The sequence below is a fragment of the Silene latifolia genome, chromosome 7 (genome assembly GCF_048544455.1).
Source record: "Silene latifolia isolate original U9 population chromosome 7, ASM4854445v1, whole genome shotgun sequence".
Taxonomy (NCBI): Eukaryota; Viridiplantae; Streptophyta; class Magnoliopsida; order Caryophyllales; family Caryophyllaceae; genus Silene; species Silene latifolia.
The window spans coordinates 79,730,102-79,742,331 of record NC_133532.1 but is presented as its reverse complement, the minus strand read 5'-3'; the positions used below and the strand labels follow the sequence as shown (position 1 = coordinate 79,742,331).

Sequence of the window (12,230 nt, the reverse complement as noted above, 5' to 3'; positions counted from 1 at the left end):
ATACTCTGTAGTTCGTAGTAAATGTGAGTATCGGTCTAGTTTAGACCTGTTGAATTTTTACCCTACTCGTAAACCCAACTTAACTGACCCATATTATTTTGGGTCAAGACCCGTAAATCATTATTCACATTCCGATTGACCCAAATTTAATATGACCCGTTAAAATATATACTATATTGCCTTGAATAATAAAAGATGTGAAAATTATTTTTAATCTGTATTATGACACTAATTTAATCCATTTTACATTTAGATAAATAAATATGAGTTCATTAACCCGTGTAATTTGCGCTAGGTAAAGAAAAACAAATTCTTTTAAAGATTATATCATCTTGAAAATATAGTTAATTATACACTCAAATTAGTTTGAAAGTCTTGACCCGTGACCCGTGACCCATGACCCATGACCCATTTAATCCAACCTCAAAATGACCTACTAATTTCGTGTTGAAATCCAACCTAACCCGTTTGACCCGATATATTAAAGATAAGTTTATGTTAAGTGTGAATATAAAATTAAGATACAAAAATTATTAAAATGTGAATATTTATATGCACCATTCATTTTTATATGACGTTTTTATAATACATTTAAGGTACATAAATTATTAAAATAGTGAACCCGTGAATCTTATCATATATCCCAACAATTAGTTTCACTATAGACGGATATCTCCGTCTAAAGTGAAAGACGGGTCAAATATGTTTAATATAGTGACATTTTTTGGCCCCATCATGTAACTTGTTGCTTCTTATGTTTAATGTGGGAGGATATTTGGCCCGTCTATAAGTCTATAACTATAGACGGATATCTCCCATTTATAAAAAGAATTTGTGATATCCCAATTAGCTCTAATTGGTATTATAAAATTCTAAATTTAGGTGCTGTTTGGCCTTGATTATGGAAAATGGTTTTTCCTTTTCAAAAGGAGTTTATTCATAAGTTATTTTTCTGAAAAGTTCTAGTTGTTTGGCCATACTTTTGTAAAAGTGGTTTCTCACAAAATTTATATGTTTGGCCTAACTACTTTAATACAACTTTTGTTTGCTTATTTGGTTCTTTATGTGAAAAGTAAAAGTAGAAGTAGTAATTATCTACTTCTCCTTTTGGGTCAAATACTCATATGTTAGATAGGACGAAAGTAAAATGTCAGCGCACTAACAAAAAACACAAATTGTTCTATAAGACCAATATTTAGATAAGACTAACCCAATAGCATAAGGCCCAACAAAATTACTTAATAAAAATATAAAATAATACTTTTATTTTAATAACCTAATATTTTAAATTAATAACTTACATATTTAAATATGTTAGTTTTCATTATAAAGTGTAAAGTTATCAAAATAAAATCAAAAATTTAATATATAATTGTTTTTGCTTGGGCTTTTCTCCTATTGGACCAGTCCTATGCTATAGGACGGTCCTATAGAAGAGTTGCTGAAAAAAAATTGTATAATCTATACAAATAAAATTTGTTTAACACGATTTGTTCTTAAACGGATATATCCGTTTTAAGAAAGATCGTCCGATAAATAAATATACTCTGTGTAAACTGGAGGAGCCAACTCCCAAGTGTATACGATACAAACACATGGCAATGTCATGAAATGAAGGGTTAAAAGATCCTTTACATAATTCCACTCCTAAAACCCCATAGCTCAACCTAGACCCTTGCCTATCCATATTCCTGAACCATCTTCAATGTCATACCAATTTTATTCTCAAATTTCCCAGATTTATTATCAATAAAAATCACAATTATTATCATTTACTCCCCCTAAATTTGATGTACTCTACATTAGGCTGCTTTTGGTGCTATGATAGGCTATTTATTTCGTTGTGGCATTTCAGATTTAAATTTCATCTATGGATTTGTGTTGAAAAGATTAAGATCTGGTACTTGTATTTTAATTTTTTTTTTTATTCAGTAGAAATTTCTTTTGTCAAACTTTAATTTATTTACTTCCTTTGTCAAATTTATTTATTTTATATTCATTGCAGATTTCACATTCTTCTTATAAATCTACTGTCGAAATCTAATTTTTTTACATATAATTCTTAAAAGTAATTTCATAGGTAATTTCATAAGTAAATTAATTTTTTTTAATCAACTACAGTTTTTTATATTCATTGTAATTTCATAGGTAATTTCATAAGTAAATTATTTTTTTTAATCAACTACAGTTTTTTATATTCATTGGAAATTTGACGTTTTATTTTTTATATTCATTGAAAATTTTACTGTTAAGTGTGAAAAATAATTTTGGAAGTAAATTAATGTTTTTGTATTATTTTTATCTAGTTTAATACTATACATTAAATAGCTAAATTGTTCGTTCAATTGCTTCAAAAAAAGTTACTCAAATTTTGCCAGAAATCATCTAATTAATTGGAACTATGATCGTGGTTCCTAAAATTTAGCAAAAGGCAAATGCAATTTTGATATATTGACTTTCAACCACAGGCTGACACATCGGCTCTGTGGTTGTTGGTTTAATAAATAGGATTCGCCAAATTAGGAACTAAGTGAAATAGACATGAAAATCACACAAGAAAGTCTTCGCTCTACAAATATCTACCAAAAAGTCACTTGAATACAAGAACAGATATCTGCCATATCTATATTAATGGGTCTTATAAGCATCTCAAACAATTGGGACAGCTATTGATACATGAATGCTGAATCCAACAAATTGGATTAAGAGAACAATAAGTAACAACCAGTTCCAACTGTCAAAGAATTCCCACAATCATGTTTGCCAAAACAAATAGAAGGTATCATCATGCTGTAAATTTATTCATTATAAAAATGATGAAAAATCCTAAATCCGCCAGAAATTGAATTGGAATAAGAAAACTCAAGAATCAAAGCAACTAAGTAGCGACTATCCATAAAGGCTGCAATTGATACACCCACCGAGATTTCAACAATTGCTCATTTGTTTTATCTACTTGCTCTCGACATCATAAAGATCAGTCCTGAATAATCCAGTTAAGGAAGAGCTATATAGAAGATAATGAGCTTGTATGAGGCAGCTTTACATGTGAAACCAACTCCATAACTATATAAAGAATAGTTGCCAAAATAACTACTTTATAAAGAATAGTTATTACATAGGACATCGATTGGCCTCACCTGTGAACCTACGACACCATTCACACAAAAACTCACTTTTATTTCAAATACAACTAAACCAGCAATATGCAGGAAGATTATCATTGAAGAACAGCAGGCTCTATCGCCAATCAGAACATTAATTCTGACTGTAACACTATAAGCACTCTTTCCTTTGTGGCAAGTGCACAAGACATCGACATTACAAGCAGGTCAAGATCTTCTCCAATTCCTAAAATAATTGGAGAAGTCCATTCCTTATCCAGGGCCTAGAGCCTAGGTTTCACTGTGGATGTGTTAAAGGGTCTTAAGTTAAATATAATAACGGACAAATTACTTTATAATATGTTTTTCACTCTCATGCTGTTCATCCAAGACTCTAGAAGGTTAAATTAAGATGCTTAAATGATTAAATCACACTCATGATCCCGCATAGAATTTAGAATATTGATATAATATGGATGTCTCCATTTATTGAGGAGATGGAGAATACCCTGATAACCTATAATTCAATAAACGCAATCGAGACCTAATCCACCTCCGTGTCTTCATATGAAGGAGATAACACCAAAAGCAAGGGCAGAAGAAACGGGAGAAAGGAAAGGGTGAATAAAAATATGGTTTTCAAACCACTAGGTAGAACAAATGAGCTACAAAATCTACATAACCAGGTCTAGACTATACAACCATGATAGAGGCTGCAGACCAGTGAAGCCAAGATTTATTGCACGTGACCCTGTATCAATATCAGGTTACAAAAAAGACAGCATACAAGTCTGTTCAGCAATTTCAGCCTATGCCTCTATTAGGGCTTAGCAAAATTAGGTCCGGACCGAAAATTTAGACCGGACTGGACCGTTTGGTCTGGACCGAACCCGGACCGGATGATAATTGGTCCGGTCCTTGGTCCACCATAATTTTATGTTCGGGTTTCGGTCCGGTCCAGTTAAAACCCGAGTTGGTCCGGTCTGGACCAAGAGGACCGAACTTTTTAGTCCACTGTGAAAAGTCCATCAAATACTTCACTGCAACTTTGGTCTTTGAACAATGAACTTTCCGTCTTTCCTTAATCCTTATCTCCAATTATCTCCAAGACTCCAATCCTTAATTCAATAATTCACAACTCCCAAATCCCAATATCCCATCTTTCCAAATTCTTGTTGATCACTTGTTCTAGTCTTTGAACAAGGTAACAATTCCTAAATTCCCCAAATTCTAATACAACTGGGTAATTGATTTAGGAAATTTTATTCATATAAAACCCCTTAATCTCCAATGGCTTATCAATCCCTAAATCTCATCGCATCGTTCTACAAATATTACGATCGACGCTTCTCATCAATCAACATTAATTCATGTATTTCTTCAATAATTTCCTTTTGTTTAGTTTTATTGATGAAGTGATGAATATGTTGATTTGTCTATTGCATGTTGTCATCTTTATATTGATGATAAATTAATTACTAAGTTAGATATATTTGATTATTTGCTTTTTATGATGCATAAAATATTAAACTTGCTTATCAAATTTCAAGATGGTTTGGCCATGTGAGAAGGAGACCTATGGACGCACCAGTTAGGAGGCCGGAGACTTGGAGAACAGAAAAGGCCCCTAGAGGTAGAGGAAGACCGAGACAGACATGGTTGAGAGTGATAGAGCACGATATGAGATTTCTGGGACTTGAGAAGAGTATGGTGACGGAGAGGGCACAATGGAGGGAATGGATACATGTTGATTTCTAGTATTTTATTTTTTTTGACATATTTGGTGTTTTTATTTAATTTAAAAAAAAAATTAAATTATTTGTTCTCTCCTTTATTACATTTTTCTACCGACCACTTTCTTATACTCCCTCCTATTCACTATTTTCTTCCCTATTTCCTTAAACGGATTATTCAGGTTTTCTTCCCCTTTCTTATTTTGGAAACTTTTACTCTTATTTTATTCATCTCTCTCTCCTACTACCAAACTCCACTCAACTTTTACTCTTATTTTATTCATCCCTCTCTCCTATCACCAAACCCCACCTAACTCACAATTTCTTATTTAATTCCTAATTATTCATTCCTCTCTCCAATCCACAAACCCCACCATCTTCCTTTATTCATTCTTTAATTATCTCCTAAAATCTTGTGCCCACATCAAAAGGGAAGAAAACACCGAATAGGAGGGAGTATATTTTACTTGGTTCACTTTTAAGGCATTCCGGATCCTTAATTCTATTTCGGTTTTCAAAATCGTTTTAATTTTCCCTCTCGATTTAAATTTTAAGTTTTTATAAAAGAAAGCTGAAATTCGATTTTAAAACCTGTAAGCTTTACCTTGACTTTCCATTACATTTTCGCTCCCCCTTTTTGTTTTTCATTTTCCCTTTTCTATTCGCTTTTTGAGGTGTGCGTTCACCTATGGATGGTTCTAAAGGATGATTTATGTCAGCCGACCCCAAATCATTTTGGGATTAAGGCTCGGATGTTGTTGTTGTTGTATCAAATTTCATGATGATTTGTTTTTATTTGGACTTTGAATGTTTGATGATGCTGAGATGTTACAAAGCCATCAATTTTTGATAATTTCCATGCTGCTTCTTTTTACTCCGGTCTCCGTAGTATTAACTATTAAGTAACTTTAGTTTCTAGTTTCTACTTGTTAAGTTGTTGCAATTTGCTATATTAAAAGGCAAAGGCCTGAAACTGGCAGCTAGAGCCGGAGTAGATACTTCTTCGTATGTATTAAACTGTCTTCCACCATCAGGCCTTAGTTTGTTTTCCTGTACTAGATGAGTAGATGTTGTTAGTTGGATATCGATATTCTCAGAAAAGACGCCTAGATATAAAATAAAAGTGACAGGCGTAGTTCAATTGTTCTACTGACTTCTTTGCCTTAGTGTTGAGTAACCATTAGAAACTTAGAGTCATCTTCCTCGTTATCAATTTATCAATTGTCCACTAAGAACATATCAACCAAACTATAAGTTTAATTCATTAAGATTTGTTTGTCTAGTTCTATACCTCTATGTCTCTATTATAATTCCATTAATGTTTGTTGGTCTTTCTACTTTATTATAATTTATAAAGCTGCGTTATTTTTTCTCTTGTAACAGAATGTCGAGCTCCCAACCCAGACGAAGTGTTAAGAGACGATGCCTCGTCTCCGAACAACCTGATTCTGAAGTAGATCCTCCAACCATTGATTTGTCGGATGAAGGTATAGATACTGAGATTAATGAAACTACACAAAAGTCTTATACACCACATCCAACAAAAAAACCAAGGCCTAGTCGATATATTCTAAAAACAAGCAGATTAAGAGCACCATATTGGGTGGATTTTGAGTTATATCTCGATGATGGCAATCATATAAGAGCTGAGTGTCAGCATTGTGATTCAACTTTTGCTGCAGACACGGTTATTAATGGGACAAAAAATTTGAAAAAGCATTCATCTACATGTGAGAAAAATCCTAACAACAAAAGCAGAGGTAAGCAAGCTCAACTTGTCTTAGAACCTATAGATGGTCAGGAAGGAGAGGCTAGATTGAAAAATAGAATTGTGAGTGTCATGATGATATTAGAGAGGCGATCGCTTACATGCTTGTGCTTGATGAATTGACTTTTAGACATGTAGATAATCATGGATTTAGATATTTCATGTCTGTGGTGTGTCCTACATTTCACATTCACATTCCTTCACGTTGGACCATTGCTTCAGATGGTTTTAAGTTGTACTTGCGTAAGAAGGACATAGTCAAAGACTTGCTCCGTAGTTCTTGTCAACGAGTCTCCATTACAACTGATACATGGACTTCCATTCAAAAAATTAATTACATGTGTGTTACTGCTCACTTTATAGATGATAACTGGTCATTACAGAAACGTATATTAAATTTCTGTCCTATTACTAGTCATAAAGGTGAAGCAATTGGTAGAGCTCTTGAAGATAGTTTAGTTGCATGTGGTGTACTTGAAAAGTTATTTACTGTCACAGTTGACAATGAAAGCTCAAATAATTTGGCATGTGCTTATATGAGATCATTGGCACCAGAAAAAGGCTATGTTAGGGACGGTAAATATATGCACATGAGATGTATTGCACACATTATAAATCTGATTGTTTGGGTGGTCTGAAGGAACATGTGAAATGCATTGATAAGGTTCCATATGCAGTGAAGTTTGTGAGGGGTTCTCCAGCTAGGTTGCATTTATTTAGGGAGCAAGTAGATAAATGTAAGATTACTTGTAAGTTGTCTTTGAGTCTTGATGTGGCAACAAGATGGAACTCGACATATATAATGTTGAACACTGCTCTACAGTAGTATAAAACTGTGTTTGGTCGGTAAAAATTCCTTTGGAATCTCAAGAATCTGGTAGTAGTCTTGGTCCACCCAGTTTAGAAGATTGGAATAAGATAGAAAAACTTGTAATGTCTCTTCAAGAATTTTATGATTTGACTAATCGTATATCGGGCTCATTATATGTGACAAGTAACTCCCTCTTTTTTCATATTGGTCATACTTGTGGTTTGTTAAACCAATGGATGGAAAGTGATGACCCTGCCTTTAGGAAAATGGCCACCGATATGAAAGGCAAATATAACAAGTATTGGGGTAACATTGATAAGATGAATATGTTGATCTACTTGGGTGTGATTCTTGATCCAAGCTTTAAGTTTTTAGGATTACAACTTACTCTTCATAAAATGTACGGGCAAGATGATGGTGAGGTATTGGCAAGAAATATTAAACAGTTTGCATATGATTTTTTTCTTGAGTATATACGCATTTATGCACCTGTTACTCCTCTAAGTGAAGACCCTGACATGTCTACAAGTATTCCTACTTTGGGAGAGGGAGTTTGTGAAGCAAAACGATCCACATCAAGCAAGCTTGTACCCGGTTTTGGTCTTTTGGCCTATTTGAGGTCCACCTCGAAAACCGTCTAAGAACATGTGGTATATTATGGCCTAGGATCCTTCTATGGAGAGTTTAGAGACTTTTGCCTAGGACTTTTTGTTTTGGAAAGGATTAAAACAAGGGGAAAGGCAAGGGACAAACCGGGTGGACCTCTCCTTAGACGGTTTGTTATGCCAAGTACAAAGGTAACTTTCAAGCTTCCTATTTTGGCCAAGACAACTTCTTGAGTCCTTTTTCTTGTGCTCTAGCTCTTATATCCTCTTTTGGCCGGCCATGTGAAGCTTCCATAGGTGATTAAATAATCATTGTCTTATTAGTTTACCTTCTTGTTTTTTTTTTTATTTGAATTTCAACTTGTGTAAGGACTTTGTGTAAGGCCTTGGGGCGACTTTTGTACCAGCATTTCTAGGGTCTTTTGGACCGTTAGATGCTAGGTTAGATGAATGGTGAAGATTGCTTGGCCTGGTCTATAAAAGCAAGGCTCTCCTCATGTAAAATTCAGATTTGATGAATGATAAACACAAGTTAGAAACTTTGTTTTCTACTAATCTTCTTTGCTTAGTGCTAGAAAACCCTCTATTGCTTTGTGCTTAGAGTTGAGTGATTCCATTGCTTAGTGCTTGGAATTCCTCTTAGGCTTAATCTAACGGCTTAGTGCTTAGATTAAGTCATATCCAAGTCACTCAATTCCAATCATACTTGCAATCCAAATTTCGTACACTTTCCAATCTGAAACGTGACATTAAACAGTCCATTGGTGTGTTCAAAAGAATTCTTTAAAGTTTCGGTCCAAGGTCTTATTCTTGTGTTCGTTTTAGTCAATTTATTCACAATCAAACAAATCTGTTACAATCGTTAAAAATCGAGTCTTATTTGTCCAAAAATTAAGTCTTGAGAGTTTCACTTGATTTGGCTCTTATGAAATCAACAAGGGAACAAGTTAAGATTAAGATGAGGGGATTTGGTGGCGATAGTAGCACTGGTTTTGTAAGAACAGAGTTTGATAGGTACTTAGATGAGCAAAAGGGAGAAGATGAGCCATCCAAGATTTTAGACCGGTGGAAGCTCAATGAGCCTAGATTTCCTGTTCTTGCTCGTATGGCTCGTGACGTCTTAGCTATGCCAATTTCAACAGTTGCATCAGAATCAGCCTTTAGTGCAGGAGGGCGTACTCTTGATCGATTTCGAAGTTCTTTAACGCCTGAGGTAAGTTATTTTAAAAAAAAAAACTAAAAACAAACTTATTCTCCTTTTAGGTTGAAGTTTACTCACTTTATTAGTTTAATGTTTGACTACTGACACTCAATGGTAATTTATTTTCTGACATTTTGATTTGTCATGATTTTTAGTTAAAACTTAAGACGGTGCAAAGGCTTATATGTGCACAAGATTGGATTCGAGCTGAAATTCGTAAATCCAATGTTGATGTGGAAGAAAGTTTAGAAGATTTGGAAAAGCTGGAAACAGGTACATTGTATTATTTTAATTTTATAGTTTCATACTTTCATTAATTGAAGTTGAAAACCTCTTGCGTAGTTGGGCCAAGTGCCAACCATATGTCCATATATGCTGAGCTTGTTGATATTTAATTTTAAGATACAGAGAAGTTAAGTGTGGAGAATAGGTTGATCTTTGTCACTGATCCAATGGTATAAACTTCAAAATATTGAATTTTATAATTTATACGCGGTATAATTATTGTCAATGCAAATTAATGAATTTCTTATCTAATCTATTTCCTTTGAACTTATGTTAGATTTAAAGCTCGAATCTAAGTAGGGGATGATGATTGATTGACATTGTTGTGAAAGGAATGGAATCAAGAGTCAAGAATGATTGAAGATGTTGGTTTTAATTAATAGTAGATACAAATTACAATAAGGCTATATGCCTATGGTTCATTTTTAAGAGTTTTAGATTTTAATGTGTTTTCGAATCGTATTGTGTAGGTTGTAATTCAAAACTTTACAATTTAGTAATTTACATACTTTTGGCAGTACCAGGTTTTAATTTTGAATTTCATTGAATACAAAGTCAGTTATTTAGTTTGGAATTTCGATAATATCCAGAAGATTAAACAAAAAGGTGTAAACCGGTCCATTCGGTCCGGTTTTGGTTCGGTCCGGGTTTTTTCGGTTTGGTCCGGTCCTGGACCATATACTAATAGGTCCGGTCCTTGGTCCAAGATTTTCAGAAATTCGATGTCCGGTCCGGTTCGGTTTCGGTCCGGTTCGGTCTGATTCCGAACCGATTCTCATCCCTAGCTTCTATCGAACACTTTCTCATACAAGTGAAGGTTGTGCACTCAATGGCATACCTACTTTTTAGGTAGTATGGTCATCCAAACATGCAGATTTCAGCTTGTTAGGTTGTGTATTACCCCCACGAACCAACAGAGGTCAATCCAGCATACTTGAACCTCCTTTGGCCGCACCCTTAGAAGTCAGACTTCATAAAACAACTCCATTCAAACTTGCTTAACTGTTGGTATGAGTAATACTAGCAATAACAGGTATTGCACAGGGGTCGTTATTCCTTTCTCAATCTCCTCATAAATTTAGGAATTAATAAAGACCCGACAACTTTCTAACTCTAGCTACTTCATTGTGTCATTGAAAGATAAACAGGTACACTTACTAATACGAGAGAAGATTCTAAACCCTAACAAGAGTAATAACCTCCCTTTTGAGTTTATACTCCTAACATATCTCCTTAGCCATTCATGGGAACGCTTTCTAGCAATGTGACCCTTAGCAATTCATGGGAACGCTTTCTAGCAATGTGAGTAAACATCTTTCAAAGTAAGATCGTTCAATTCCTAAAAACATCCTCAAACTATTCAACATCTCCCTTTCCACATTCAATATAAGTATATAACCCCATCAGTCAAATACCTTCACCTTCAAACATTTTTGATCTCAAAGACAATTCAATGAATGGTTTCTAAACTACATTCATCTTCGTATAGTACACAACCACATAGACTGGGAAACTGTAACGGGTAAAACAACAGACGCAAACATTTCATAATCACTCTATCCGAACCATTTGTTTACCTTTTTTATTCTCTATTAGGGGTATAGCAATTAGAGGCAAACAAATGATTAGGACCTACATAAGATGACTAATGGAAAGCCATAAAGCGTACTTCTTATCGAAATGATACTCCATATAAGGCAGGAATAAATGAAATAATCATTAAAAATGAAAACTTTCTGATCAAGAAGAAAAGGATACACCAAATAAGTGCCATGTATGAAAGCACCAGCAAGAACACCATAAAACAAACGATCCCTTAGCACTGGTTGACGCTTCAGAGTAATTCTGACTGCCCAACAAAAAAACAATATCAATTAATACATAAAAGGATTGGATAAAAACCAAAGAAAAAAGAGAAGAGAAATAACTGAGAGGAAGAACAGGAGCGTAGATAAGAGGAAGCAAAAGCAACAAATTAGGGCCTCTCTTCCTATACAATTGTTGCTGTTTCATTGAATCCCTAAATAAATATATAAATCGAAAGTCATAATTACTAATTAAGAGAAGATGATGATGATTAGAAGAAACCCAGAAATTAGAGACGCTTACTGGTCGGAGGAATCATTGGGGGAAGCCATTGTAGAGTTGTGCAAGTAGAGAACAAATATGGTCGTAGATTTACACCGCTTTTCTGTGGGCGGAGGCTGGGTTCGCCTTACTTTCGGATTCTTGACCAATACTCTTATTTCTTGGATTTTTTTTTTATATTGCGCCTACTGCTGGTAAGCCTCATCCGGAAAAACTTCATAATGTTGCAAACTGAAACCGACCAACAATCCGGCATGACCTGATCTGTGACTTGAATTTGAACCCAACCCGATATTGACCTGATTAAATTGATAACTTGACAAATTGATCAAAATGAATGAGATTTAATGTTTAGTATAACACATTTGAGTGAATAATAGAGTACCTAAACCAAATCTTATATCTTACTCCCTCCATTCAACTCCACTTTGCAAATGTATTTCTTTTTATTCATTCAACTCCACTTTACATGTTTTAAACATTTGGCTAAAAAAATGATCATTATATCCTTATTGAAAATCTATATTTACAAAAAATGTCATCCATACCTCACACTAATCTACCATAAAACTTCACCTTTATATTTTTTTAATATTTTTAACCTCTCAATTCTCTTTCCCCGTGTACTTTTAATA

General features: G+C 34.2%; 1 protein-coding gene across 1 annotated transcript; it reads right to left on the bottom strand.

Moving 5' to 3' along the window:
- Nucleotides 1–2,599: 2,599 nt before the first annotated feature.
- Nucleotides 2,600–11,801, bottom strand: LOC141592324 (uncharacterized). Its single transcript, XM_074412934.1, has 4 exons — nucleotides 11,617–11,801; nucleotides 11,436–11,527; nucleotides 11,266–11,356; nucleotides 2,600–2,983 (listed from the first exon to the last, which is right to left on the bottom strand). The coding sequence occupies exons 1-4, from the start codon at nucleotides 11,643–11,645 to the stop codon at nucleotides 2,953–2,955; spliced, it is 243 nt and encodes an 80-aa protein (XP_074269035.1). The 5' UTR covers nucleotides 11,646–11,801; the 3' UTR covers nucleotides 2,600–2,952.
- Between the last annotated feature and the right edge of the window lie 429 nt (nucleotides 11,802–12,230).